The sequence below is a fragment of the Callionymus lyra genome, chromosome 10 (genome assembly GCF_982586985.1).
Source record: "Callionymus lyra chromosome 10, fCalLyr1.hap1.1, whole genome shotgun sequence".
Taxonomy (NCBI): domain Eukaryota; kingdom Metazoa; phylum Chordata; class Actinopteri; order Syngnathiformes; family Callionymidae; genus Callionymus; species Callionymus lyra.
The window spans coordinates 6,618,973-6,634,235 of NC_141827.1; the positions used below are offsets into that span (position 1 = coordinate 6,618,973).

Sequence of the window (15,263 nt, forward strand, 5' to 3'; positions counted from 1 at the left end):
AGAGACTCAACTACACCTATTCCATCACCTGACAGCCTCGGCGAGGCAGGAGGGCTGAGCGACGCACGATCACACCCTTCTGTCAGATCATCGCACACGTCCACACACGGACAGGCAACTAATCCTCGACATGTTTTTCGAATCACCATAAACAGACAAGAGACTCCCTGGCTGCAAAAAAGCAACATGTATGTAGTGGGACTGCCTGACCACTACAAAGTGTCAAACCATTTCTAAGAGAAAGCAGATTGACTAGTGCTCCGAGAGGAGGTGTTGTCAGGCTCCCGGTTTGCTGTAAACGGTTTGAGGTTCGGTCCCTGCCGAGCAAACTTATCCCGCAACTGCTTTTCTTGTGGTCTCTGGGATTCCTTGAATAGAAGTTTCCACAAATTGCCATATCTTTGGTATACAATTCGTGAATGTAGGGATTTTTCGTACTTTCAAACATTTGCCCATGTTTCGAAAGTTACTTGAGTGGAATCATTTCTTGAAACTTTTATTTTGTATTACTGTATCTAGAATAAGGTTTTTCCAAGGTTGAAATGTAATTGTAAGCATATCAAATTTGAGAAGGACACATCGTGTAAATTCCATTTCTAGAAAAAACGGATCAATTCTAATAATTGTTTCTGGATGGTTGTTTGATATTTTTCTTCTTTCACGCATATCAAAGCGAGTTTATACGACTATATATATTTATTATATTTATTATATATTAATACCACTTGTTCTTATTTTATTTTTATTTATTTTTACGAATAATTGCTGTATTGCTGTGGCTAATTGGAAAAAAACTATTTCCAAGACCTCCTGAGGGATCAATAAAGTTCTACCTAAACTAACCTATAACACGGACCATGGAACATACCAACAAGCCTTTAACAATCATAAAAGTGGAATATTTAGAGAACGTTATTATGTACCGTTTATATGGCTGCGGCAATACTTCAATCTCACGGTACGATTTGATGTATTCAGCTCACTTGCATAATTCCCAGAATGATTTTAAAGGTACAATGAACTTTTACATCTTATGACTGTTCCACTTTCTATTGGTTGAATTGCCCAAACATTAGCTTTACAGGCAGCTAGAGCCGACTGTATCCTCTCGTCCTTAGTCATCGCCTGGATTTTGCGAGATTTAGCATCAGAAGACATAACGGGTTCTGCCATCTTGCGGCAAGTAGTTTTAATGCGACACCAAAATGAACAAACGCTGTGAATATTTGCAGGTTAAATGTAAATAGAAAAATAGGAATTATTTTATTTTACACCTTCATAAAAATATGATCTGAAAGCCATGCACTACTAAGATAAAAAAAAATCCCAAATGTATTTTAAAATCAATACAGAGCAGTTAAATATTGATAAAGTAACTCAATATATAAAGCGGTCTAACATTTCTTTTCCTCACACCACCAACATACTCGATATCACTTACACCTTCCATTTTTCAGTTATTGTATCATCAAGGTCGCAAAACTGCAGAAAACTCGGTGATCCTCTCATGCTTTGATTCTACCACAAGATGAAAATGTTTGTACCCTTAAAGGATATAGTGGGCGAGGAGGAAAACCATCAACACACACAAAACAATAAGACGGAGAAAATGAAGTTAAGCCTCCATTCATTTATTGGACTCCTTTGTTCCCGCCTCTCTTTCCATGGAAACCAAACCATGAATCAGAGATGTGGTGGATTTCATGCATGTACGGTGTTGCTCGTGAAATATTAAACTATCTGCAGTGGATTTACTCGCATCCCCCACTTGTCCTGCGAGAAGATCAAAAAGCTATTTAGACTGTATGAATAATAATATTTTCCATGTTTAGCCGTATCGTATGGCATTCTTTTCATTTAATAGTCTCAGCTGGGTCGCTGTATTGATTTCACAGGCACAGCAGGTCTCACGGGATCCTCTATGGATTTTCCAGCAGCCATACCAAACCATCCATTGTGACTTTTACCCTGAAAACAGTCGTCATCTTGCCATCTCCTTCTATACCTTTCTCTGATATGTGGCCACGACTTAAGCACCATCCAGTAACAGAAAGAAAAGAAGAAAAAAAAGAATATCTTGTTTCCAGCTCTGTCTAATGTGTCAACATCTAACTGACTCAGGAAGTTTGTACTTAAAACATTTCTAATAAGAAAGAAAGTCATGATCAACCTTGTTCAACTCTAAGGTATACAGTTCAGGACCACATGTTTGAACTGTAGATAATGAAACTAACTGATATGGCCTGATGATTGACATTTGTTTACATTAGAATTTACCGCCTCGAGTCATCTAATGTAAACTTGCTACCGTCACAATACACTGTGGAAAGAATAAATTAATATTTTAATCGCTTCTTCTCTTTCTGTTAATTAAAATTTATGGAAATATCTTTTTCTTGTTTTGGAAAAAGGTTTTTCAATTTTCATAAATATTTTACAAAGGGTTAGTTAACTCATTTTCTACTCACTGTCATGTTGACTAAAGGTTGGGATGGTATTCAGACTAATCTGTTCCTTTTTAGAGTTATAGACAAAAAAGTTTGTTCATTTTAATGTAACGGCTCAGTTGTCTTCATCTTCATCCAAAGACACTTAAAAACATCCAAATACTGCGTCTGTAACGTCCATATTGTATTGAAGTCTCGACATGAGAAATTATTAAGAAATACATTAAAACAAGTCTACATTTGAATTTAGGTTTTTAGCATAAGATGATTTTGTTACGATTTTGGTCCACAACTCTAAAAAAGGAACAGACAGAAAATATTGCCAACTCTTTGTCAACATGAGAAGAAAATGAATGATGATCTGAATTGTATAAAGATACATTTATGCAGTTTAAAGTATCTGCTTGGTAAAAATACTTTACGCATATAAAATAAAGTTTCATGTCAATGAATTGCTGCTGCAATGTATTTCCATGTTATGTTTATGATTCATTTCTAATTATTAAGACTAATAACTATAGAATTTTAGGTCAAATGTTGCAATGTTGTGTTACCTCCACTGTTTATATTCGGTATAATAAACGTTAGCATCAGTCGCTACCACAACCAGCTACTTAACTCTATCAACTATTATTTCAAAAGCTCATTATCAGGGCTTTCTCAGCAGAAGAAGACTTTGCTGAATATGAAGCAATGAAGAATTGTATGATAGAAGTCTATAAACTCCAGCCGGGAGGTTAAATCATTTCCACGGATTGGTTATTGATTTTAATGTTGTAAGCTGAGGTAGACAAATTGGATTGATACGAGGCCAGAAAACAAACAGAGACATGTCTGCCGTATCATTACTTCCACTCATATAATAATAATCCAACACCCGTCCAGATTGTTTTTCACGCTCACCAGAATCTCACGAAAAAAATATTTTGTGAAGCTCAAAGTAAGGGTAAGTAAAGTGTTTTTGCTGTTTTTAGTTGCTTTTCTTTCCTATAAATAATCAAACACTTTAGTTTTGTTAACAGAAAACACTTGGAAAATCTATCATTAAACATTATTTACACATACATGACGTGTATTGTTATCTAAACATAAGTACGCCTCATATAAAAACCCATTAAACAATAATTCCACAGACATTCGTGAAGGCTTGTGGTGACAAGAATACGTTGAGTTAATGTTGTTTAAGATAAAGACCCTCCACCATTATGCAATTGAAAAGCAGAAGAGGGGGTTAGCATACCAACTGACAGTTAACCCTCTTTTCAACGATTTTCTATGGCACCCCGGGGGGCAATCACAATTTTCCCTGTGTCATTAATTTGATTACAAGTATAATTGTTTAGTACTGTATGTTCTCAAATATGGCCGGGGGGACAATATGCAGCTGCCAAAAAGATTTAATCGTCAGTAAAAGAGAAATAGAAAAGCAAGATGTGTACTTTTAGGAATATGTTCTTCGGGTGATTGTTGAATAGTTTTTTTTTATATATTAACTACATATAACTTTAGTTGAACATTTGTATCTACCAAATATCTTATTGGATATTAAATAGTAGGGGTGTGAGAAAATAAAAATACACCTCAGTATCACAATTATTTTTTTAAAGACAAAGTATAGATTTTTTTTTTTTGGCTTTCAAATTATATTTTATGTTGATCATAGTTCTTTTAAGGTTTATATTTAAATACTGTGTAAAATAATTACAATTACAATTTTTAATATTCACAGCACAGCGATTAAACTTCTGGGCGATACATGGCAGCGGTCATTACGTCCTTACGCAGAAAAAGGAAGATTGTGAGGTCCCGACAGTGACTGAGGACGAGAGGATACAGTCGACTCCAGCAACTTTTAAAGGTGATGTCTGGTTTCTAAACCAACGAAAACAGTTACGACTTCGTCAAGAGTCACGTGGTCTGTAAACACTAGCGTAAAGTACTCGACAATACTACAAACACATCGTGACACTATCAAGAATGATTATTGTTTTATGGCTAAATATATTAAGACAACTGTCAATGGACTCCCTCAGTAATCGCTGAAAAACCACAAATTGGCCGCAGCTCTCTAAAACAAGGCAGAAGTCAAGAGGCCAAATCTGATAATTGCCTACTTTTAATTCCCTCTTCGCCACATTAATGCGAAACCACTTCACAAAAAAAAAAAAAAAAAAGACAATCATTCTCTCTCTCCAGCTCTTTATTTTTTACAGGTCAAACCTTTTTTAGTTTTTACTTATTAACGGTCGAATTTGAGCAAAGGAGAAGCTTTCAGCCACTGTCGTCATCTATTAAAACAAACAAGAGGACAAAGAGCCGGTCATTAAATCAGGAACATGATATTAAATACCAACAAAAAACAGGAAATCAGATGAAACTCGCCTCAACCGGCGACACCTCAGCTGGACTGAAGTGTCCAGACAAGGACAGGGTGAGTATGACGTGTCTGTCAAGCATCACCAGAACAGACTTCATATGTGTGCGTGTGGTTACAAGAGGTGATGGTGATGATGATGATGATGATGATGATGCACTCCATGCTGAGTGTGTAACTGCTGGCAAAGACAAACCCGTCAGCGCCGGCCATGTAGCTCGACTGATCTCAAAAGGGGATGGAAGGGAGGGTCAGCAGCAGCCGGGGGGGGGGGGTGCATGTTGTCAATGTGGGTCATGGAGAACAGGAGACCAGGGTCAGAAAGAATAAAAAAGAGAGATGGACAGAAAAAAAAGAGGCAGATGTCACACGGGTGCAGATTGGCTGACGGATGAGACACAAGCAAGTGGTCCAGGTAGGAAAGGGCCGGTCTTTGTGATGCAGATGACAATCAGTCGGGCTTTGTCTCCGCCGATGGGTTTTGCTTCAGCAGTCGAGAGCCAGACACTAATCTGGAGGGTGTGTGTGTGTGTGTGTGTTGTTTTTTTTTCTGAGGCTCTCGGAAAAGGCAGCGTCACAGTACCTGGGGTGTGTGTGGATGGGGGCTCTCAGGAACCAGGGTCTGACCTTTCTCAGGGACTACTGTCAGCACTTCTCTAGCTTCTGTCTCCATCTGCTGTATGTTAGCAGTGGGAATAATGAGGCTATTATTGATGTACATGATTTCGCACTGAAAATAAAGTATAATATATATATAAATATTTATCGTGTTTCTTTGTCACCTTAATGTACAGATGTAGACGTATCCACTATTTTTATAGGGCAATACATTAATTTTGCATTTTCTGACAATAAAAATAAATAAATACAGCGATTAAAAACAGCTGAAGTAGCACAATTGCATTTGTCCGTTTCACTTTATGCAGTACTGCAGATTTGTTTTTGATGCAGTACTGTAATTATATTGCATCGTTTCCAACTGACAAGAAGACTGTAGTTTTTTATTTTGATAACCGATTCACAGCCATAACACAGAGACGCTTGTTCTTGTCTCGCGCTGTTCAACCACTACAACAACTACCCCAGAAACCAAAACACACTCAGCAGTCTCATGACACCTTCACAGACCAGAAGTAAAACCCCCTACGTTACCACTGCAAATAAATGGATCATGAGTTCGGTAAATAAAAGGAGGAGGTAAATAAACGTTACGGTTGAGTTGGGCAAAAGATCAGAGGAGCTGCAATATATTTCACAGGGTGAGTAATCATTAAGAATTCCATGTTGTTGCGATGCCTGAGGACAAGGGGATACAGTCGACTCCGGGTGGCTTTAAAAGCTGATGTTTGGCTTCAAAACAAATGAAAGAAATTACGATTTCGTCATGTGGTCTGTTATTTGTATTATTCATATTTCAATAAAGTTTGACAGAAAAAAAATTATTAACAAATAATGAACTAAAAATATTCAGAGCGACTTTAAGTTGTTGCTTCTAAACATCTTCGAAGCTAAAGGTACAACGAAATCCCAAGAGATCTCGGCAATGACTGAGCACGAGAGGATACAGTTGACTTCAACCGCTTTTTAAGCGGATTTTTGGACATATTTTGGTTTGAAAACAAATGAAAGCAGTTACGACTTCGTCAAGAGTCACGTGGTCTGTAAATTCTGCAACACCAGAGTCAAGTAGTTGACAATACTACAAGTATATCCTTGTTACTACACTATCACACTGTTTCCCAATATATATCATAGACTCTTTCGTTATACGCATCGTATCGCCTTATTATTGCCAATACACAACACTACTAACTAGCTTATGTTGTTCAGTTAAAAATCGATAAAAAAATTGATGTAGAAAATGCTGCGGAAAATGTTTAGGTCGCTTTTCCGTGGATTTAGATTATTAGAAGGTGCTTTCATAACGTAACCCCCCCCTGCAATAACCGAGGAAACACTGTATTGTTGCTTTGCTATTTGTATCGTGACTCTCGAATCATAAATCAAACCTGCAAACGTGTTTAACGGTCCTTTAATGATTTCCCTTTTTATGGCAAGATGGGATGATCAGGCCGAGCCTAATAAATATGACTTACCAAGAGGCTGCACTTTTCCAATTAACATGTGCTAATTAAGATAGCAGGAGGAGAAGAACACCCTTGATCTCAATACCTTTGAGAAACATCAGTGAGGTTACATGGAGGTAAGAGGAAGTTTTCCATCCATTTATTTCAATTAAACAACCAGTCAGCAGGAAAAATGCAAACTTGACTCTGCTGGGACAAAACACCCCGGACCATAGCGGCGAAGATGAACATCAAAATTAATTTACCGCAGCTACGCGAGCATAAAACCACAACAACAAAACACACCATGAGATTTGTTAATGCTTATGAATATACGTTCCTACGTATTATAACTGAGAAAACTCATTAATAAATATGTTAAAGGGATAGTTTAACTAAATTTAACTGGTTTTCTACTCACCGTCATGTCGACTAAGTGTTGGGGTTATTATCAGAGTAATCTGTTCCTTTTAAGTTATAGACAAAAATGTTTGCTCATTTTAATGTAGCGACTCGAGCTCAGTTGTCTTCTTTCAAACATGACACACTTAAAAACATCTAAATACCTCCATACTGCTCGTCTGTACAGTCCCACTTGTATTGAAGCCTAATTTAAAGACTCAAATAAGTGTATATTTTAAGTTTGTTTGTAGCAGAAGCTCTTGCTTCAAGTGTTTTCTCAATGAAACACATCTTAAGAGTCAGTGAGCATGAGTAAGATAAAGCTGATACCCTGGAATAATCCACTAAAATCCAGCTTAATATATAGAATTATTTATTTTTTTATGAAAATGTTCTCATGTCGAGGCTTCAATACTAGATGGACGTTACAGTCGACCAGCATTTGGATGTTTTTAAGTGTCTTTTTAGATGAAGACGAAGACCTTTGAGCTCCAGTCGCTACATTAAAACGAACAATTTTTACTTATAGCTCCAAAAAACTAACTGACTCTGAAAATAATGCCAACCTTTGATCGACATGAGAGTAGAAAATGAGTGAAAGTTCTTAACGCCAGTTTATTTATAAAGCTGTGAAACATCCGACGTCCCGAGCCGAGGAAGAAGTGGCCGACACAGAAGTACTTTGTTTAACTTGTTTTACTGGTGATTGGAAACTGCCACCTTATTTTAAGGCTTAACAACACATAAGGAATGCATATTCCCTCTTAGATTAGCCAACTGTTTTTTCGGTAGCTATTGACTGCTGACATATTGGGTTTCATATTGAAGGATCCCAAACATCTGCTGACTCTGAAAATATTTTCATTTTCCGATAGCATCGACTCCCCGCCGTAATCCAGGCAGCTGGTGTCTGCAAAGCAAACAATTCTGATTACAGTCCGAAGGGGATGAAATTCAACACCTATTTGTTTTCTCAAAAAATAAAATATCCTCACAAAGACAAACACGGAGGGGACTTCGTTTAAAATAAATGCATGTGAGAAAACACAGGGTTTTTTATTGCGGGACCTCTGGAACTCCTGCTGGATGTTTTGCCGCATGTTTGGTTTGGCCACTGGACTTGTCATTCAGTAGGTCTGTGTTTTTATTTTAAATCTATATTGTGGCACTACCCAGTGTGGTGCTTAGAGTCTGAACGGTAAGCCGATCCTTACGCACTCCAGCTTTACTTTGCCATGTATTGCACGAAAGAGAACAGAAGGGCACTTGACTAAAATAAGAAGTAGACCTGAGGGTGTAGATCCGAACAGCCCTTCAACTGGACACAAAAAAAACATGAAAATCTTGTCAAGGACTAAATGAAGGTTTAAAACCTTCTTTTTTTCCCCCTTTCATAATGGCATGAGGTTTTCATTTTGGTATTTAGTATTATAAAATTATTGACGACCTATAGGCCATATAAGAAAATAATTAAAAATGCTACTAAAATCTTTTTTTATGCAATATTATTCCATTTCGTTTCATCTACACTATTTTAACAATTATTTTTTTTTCCTTATTTCAATTTCATCCATAGTAAAATACCTCCAGATGCAATTTTTTAACATATCAGCACTCAACTCAACTTCAACTGAAAGAACCACATCAACTATTTTGTTTATGAATGTTCTGCTAAGACCTTCGCCTGTCAATCACACGGTCGCCATCGGCGCTACCGGTGTCAGGTCCAGTAGAAATTTGTTTGAGTGAGACAGAAGCGAGGGGGCGGGGGGGCGTATGTCTGCGTTGGCTGGAACAGAAAAATATTTGAAAGAGTCTGTATTGATGGTGGTATATTGTAAAAAAAACAAAAAAAACAGCATTTGAACAGATATGTTGAAAAAATACGATCATGTTTGATAAAATGGTCAAGAGTCAGAGTTCATGCTTTATTTTGTAAAAGATTTATAAGTAGAATTGTGTTAAAATCCATTTTGCTTTTCATCAATAGACTTGCTGTCTGAACAATCTGTTCTACTGTTCATTGATGAGGTTTCCAGACAGTTAGTTGTAAAACTAGGAAAGCATCGGTTAGAAACTTATTTTTAGGGAGAGTTACTTGATACAAAACTTGCAAAATGTTATCTAGTAACCTCCGAATACAGGTGTGCAAAACTTGTATTTCCAGAATAGTCATTGATGAAATAAAAAGATTGCTTGGAACTGAACAAGCCGAGCTGTATGCGGAGGTGAAGATTCTATTTTGTACGCAGGAATTGCGCCACCAACAGCTTCAGAAAAAGAGTTGCACTTATGCTCTGCTCGTCACTTTATATATGTGTATTGTGAAGTGTTTTAATGTCAGGTTTTTCGAATGCTGTATCACAATAAAGATTCTTGAATGTTCTTGCCTCCCATATAATTCCGATTATTCCCTTTTTATTTATTTAAAGCTGTGAAACATCCGACGTCCACAACATTATTAAACAGGAACGTCTACTTCTATTCCAGGTACTTTTATAAAGGCCTTTATTTGCACTCTTCAAACTGTTTTACCAAAACATTTGAGATAACTATGAGTTTTTGTCACTGGTGCAAACACTTATAGGGACTACTAATATATCATGAGCAAATAAACCCAATTAGGGAAAGTTAAATAGGATTAATTCAGCCTACAGTTTGGACCGTTAACGTAGAAGACACCACATCCAAATCCAGGTGAATCACCAGCAGTATTACTTATGGGGACACATTAGCAACTACCGAGTGTTCAACATAGAGATTTAAGGCAAAGCTGCCGGTACTCCTGACTTAATCTCACCCTAAAGGTAGTCATAGATGTCTTCGGAAATGCGAAACCCCCCCCTCTCTTTCCTAGTGAAACAACTGGTACCAGCACTAATTGAAATTTTGCATGCAAAGTGACAATGCCCGAACCCACTGTAGCATGGATTAGGGTTGAATAGAGACAGATTCTTTGTGAAAGCTTACTGTGGCGGTTGGCGTGCAGACCCCGGCTCCCTGCATCTGCTCATTGGGTGGACTGAGAAAACACTGGCATTGTATACGCTTGCTCGTTTTACCTTTATCTAATCCCGTTTTGGGGCCTGATTAGGTTGATCTTTTGTGACTGCACCCAGTTCCACGTTACACTTACTCACTAGTCAACCACTATAGTTGGACGAAAACAGCTAGATTTGCGCTCGGATCGATCTTTCCCAAACACAACCCGGGGTCTTTCAAAATGAATTAATAAATCAAAGTTTTTGAAGGTCGAATTCTTTTGAATTTTCCCAAAGACAAGCACCAACAAAATTAAAAAAATAATAATAAAAAAGTTCCCCTTTATGTACTATTTAAAGACATAACCGTCCAAGAATTAAAATATATATATATATTTGAATTTAGAATTTAAGAAAAATAAACTTGCTGGAACTCATAAAGTAAAAGGTTGATTAGGAAGAAAAAACATTTCTTAAAGTTCTATGTGGACATTTAAGTATCTAATGGAAATACTTTGAAAGATACTAAAAATAATATATATTAAAAAAAATACGGCAAGTAAAACGTTTATGCATTTTGTTTTCATTTGAATTAAATAACTATACCAAAATGTATTTAAGGTCCATCTTATTTATTTGCGGTTTACACACAAGACTGGACAAAACTACACAAGATTAAATGGATTGAAATAAAATCTAAGAAAAAAAAAAAGTAAAATATTTGTCCTTTTATTTACCATTATTGCTTATACTAGTTATACTCAAACATATTATTTAACAGGTATACATTATATCGTGATAAAAGTTGTTTTCTCGCCGCAACTTTATCCCCATTTGTTGACTTTAGTCTTGCAATGAGCCGCACATTAAAACGCCATTAAATGTGGACGACGTCTTTTGAAAACATCTCGCCGTGATCTCACTCGACTGCACTTCGCCAGCCGGCCATTGTGGTTTTCTGTCCCATACTTACTTCAAACAGAAAGACGGAGGAGAAAAAAAATGCATCACAGTCATCTATCATCCCGTTGTAGACCCACAACAACAACAACAACAATTCGCATCTTGAGCAGACAATTACTGTATCGTAGCAACATGGTCCTGCCCCGAAAATTAAAATAAAACCACAAACCCTAATGCCAAAACAACAACGGAGGCAAAGTGATCGTAGCAGTGAATTTCATCCTCTCAATGAGCACATAAATTCTTTTATTACGGAAGGCGGATCTAACAAAACATTCACTCAGCTTAAGTAGCGAGTTCATACGCTTGTCAACTCATGAGAATTAATGTCACGTAATCTTTCTTGAGCTATAGGACAACATAGAAATTACCTTTCAAGTACTTCATTTAAAAAAAAAAATTATATTTAAAGGAAATAACCTGTGTTTAAGATAATTTTAATGGGGAATTAAAACGATAAACACAAGTCAAAAATTACATTCACGTAACATTTTAAGTAAAAAAATATATATCTTCACAATTAAAAAATTTAAATAAGGCTTCATTAAATGTTCCACATTCATCGCACAGGACGAAGAACCAGACATGTGAACTTTCCCAAAAAGAATCCGGCATCAATCGCAAGCTCCCATTAACACCAATCAACAATTTAAAGTGGTTTAACATTCAGAGGGGATACATTAAGTGCCTTTGAAAGATGGTTGAATGTCAGCGTTGATGAACAACGTCTATAGTTTTCCCACATGGTTAGACTGATTATAAGAGTGTGTGGGGGGGAGATGAAGGACCGAGGGAAATTAAAATATATATATATAATAATAATATCTAATATCTAAAAACATGACACCGTAAAAAAAAAATAATGAACACATTTAAAAAAAAAAGTCAAGTCTCCAAGTGACATTTGACCTTTTCCTCCGACTAGAAACTCAAGCAGCTTGAAAAACACTCGAGATGATCCGCCGTCAAACTCCGTTTTCAGTTATTTACGTGTCGTGACTGATGCATCATGGGTCTGTTTTTTTCTTCTTCGTTTGTTTGATTAAAGCTGTTGTGACCTCTTTTTCAACCCGTTACTTCCATCGTACGTAAGCCAACGCTGCTTTTTCATTGGTCGTTCGAGTAGGGTGATTCAAAGGATAAAATGAAAGGAGGAGGGGTTGGGGGGTGGGGGGGGGGGGGGGTTAGCAGTGATGGCGGCTTCAAAAACACAAAAACAACAAACCTCTATTTGGTTAAATGGTAAAACTTCAGTAGCAACTCAAAATATTAAATCGACAGAACAATGCAACGTCTGAACCATGTGAAAAATAACATGACATATTTCCGTGTGATGGAATCTCAGATTCCAAATACGTTCCACAGTTGGGGATCGACAGCGACGCGACTGCCATGTCGGCATTTCAGCGTTTAAGCTTTCCAAGTACGGACGAGGTCTGTGTTTACTTCTAAGAATTGTCTTTTTGAGTTTTTTTGCGACGAAATGGAGGGAAAATGAGCAGGAATTCTGTCCGTCATCATGAGTTTTATCATCGTAGGATAATGTATTTGAGCTTAAACAATATCAATCTGATTCATAATTTAACTTACAGCAGTTAAATAAAATATGATTATTATATACAAAATACAAGTGTATTCGCTTGATCAAATATTTTATTATTAAGATTTAATATTCCCAGCTTTGAAGTTTAAAATTAATAATAGTAAAAGAGTGTGGACTTTCAAAATATAAATAAATGTACAAAGATTAATAGAAAACTCAAAATCATAGCTGTGACGCTTTTAACAGTTGATCTGGATTATTTTTTTCTGTTTTGTTTACAATATATACATTTGTATTAACCTACAAATCTGAAGTTTTTCCATCCTTAAATATTTTATATTAAAAAATACATTTAACATAGATAAATATAACACAAGTTTATTTATTGAATCAGATACATATTGTTATGAGGTTATTAACAGTTTTATTCGCTTTATTATAGTAAATTATTGAGTTATGTATTTTAAATAGTGAATTGTTGTCTTTGTTTACAAGCAAAAAAAATTCATTTAAAGTAGTTTATAGGTTAAAGTATTTGTATTTTACCATTTTTAAATTTCATTTTTTTTACCAGTACGCTACGTATACATAAGAATAAATTTAAGTCTGAATTTGCTGTTATTAAAACAAACAATATTATAAATTATACGCAATAAAATCCCGACTTAATATCAATTAAATGTTTATTTTCTTTATTAATTAATTTAATGATCGTTCGACAGATGCGCCTCGCACCTGATTTTACCCACAATTCCACTCGAGTTAGCAATTACTTTGCGATTCTCGCCGAATTTTGCGTCACTTTTTACGCTCTTTTATACGCAGAAGAGCCGCATACCTGCGAGGACGCGAGCACGCTTTTGTGCAGCAGCAGCATCCTTCCGCCTCTTGTTTCACTCGCACAATGAAAGGTAGAATTCTCACCAAAAATCTTATATTTCATTAAAACTGAGCTGCTTTTTTATTTTAAGCTAGCAGCTTTAGCCACGCGCGAGCGCTTTTTGTAAGAAAGCCGGCGGATAAAAACAAAAAAATGACACATTTCTCTTACCTTCGACAGCTATTACGGCCGGTATGGTCCATAATATCCATAGAATATCCATTATCGGTCACTTGGCGGGTCCAGACATTCACATAAAACACGTCCCGGGAGCCATTGACAGCGGTCGCAAGCGCGGGGACAGACGGTCCTTCACCTCCGGCGGAGCGAGCGCTGATAGTCGCGAATACCAAGTCAAATCTGAACCACGTTTGGACCACACCAAACGCGCACAGACGCAGGGGAGCGACGCTTCTCGTGTGTGAGTAATCGTTACGACTAAATCGAATCCATTCAACTAATACCCACTGAAATACATCTTAAATTCGTATTTAACTTAAATTAGCCTGTAATGAATCCTCAAATGTGAAACGAGCAAACTATTAACGACGTCCACTGTAACGATCCGCCCCCGCGGCTCCGTTTGGACTCTTCCATCTGCCAATCTCGGCGCGGTCCAGCCTCACCTACAGATAATTAACGTGTTTGGAGAAAGTTCGCTTCATTTATAAAACATTCAGCGACTCCATCTCAACATCGTCACCGCTGGAATATATTTCACCTGCTCCAACCGTTTGTGGAACAACTTTTCCGAACAACAGGTGACGAACTGCAAAAAAAAAAAGTAAGTTTCTACACTCGAGAGTTTTGTTTATATATCTTGTATTTTAAAATGTATCTTATTTTTAGGTCTAAATTTACATACAAAAAGTTAATAATAACTATATACCGATAATATATTTAGAGTGTATACCTAAAAGATTAATAATACATTAGCTGTGTGTTTGTTTATACACACGTTTGTCATGTAATTGTTGTTTATTTAACCATTATAATTGAATAAAATTACACATTTGCTCAATGTTAACAGAATAAATGTAGACATTTATTTTGAAAGTGTCATGTGCACGAGGTGGTTGTATATTTTTATTTATTTAAATAATGTCTAATTATAAACAGTATATATTGTAAACCATCCATTTATGTTTCTTGGTGTTGAATCAACATTTAAGTATTTAACACTTTAAACCTTTATTGTCTAGTGGAGCCAGTTGGCATCAGCCAAGATAACAAATGTGTTATAGCAAGGACTGTATAAACATATTCTATTAATTCCATAAACACTGCTCATGTGTGAATCTGAAGATGCTGATGTGACTGAAATTGTATTTAAACTTTTTAAATGAGTAGAAAAAAATTATAATACTTTCCAATAATAACCACAGCGGTTGCTGGTAATAACTCTTAACTGTGTTGCTAAATAATTCCATTAGTTCTAAATATCCCGTCTTACTTTAAGTCTGACAATCTGTCAATCAAAATGGACTTTTCCCACAGTGTTTCCATCGGGCCCGTGATGCGAGGTCTCATGTCAGTCAGGATGTGTTTCAGAGAAGGTGATGATTGATTCCGGGTCACGGCGAGCGATGAACTTTCACATCGCACGA

At 36.5% G+C, this 15,263-nt stretch overlaps 1 protein-coding gene across 4 annotated transcripts in view; it reads right to left on the minus strand.

Moving 5' to 3' along the window:
* Positions 1–13,977, minus strand: part of ephb2b (eph receptor B2b) — a 174,342-nt gene extending 160,365 nt beyond the window's left edge. For all 4 annotated transcript variants that reach the window (XM_087800826.1, XM_087800823.1, XM_087800825.1 and 1 more), the window contains exon 1: positions 13,828–13,977. In XM_087800826.1, coding sequence (XP_087656952.1) covers positions 13,828–13,879 — 52 coding nt within the window. In that variant the 5' untranslated portion in view covers positions 13,880–13,977. The remainder of the gene's footprint in view (positions 1–13,827) is intronic.
* Between the last annotated feature and the right edge of the window lie 1,286 nt (positions 13,978–15,263).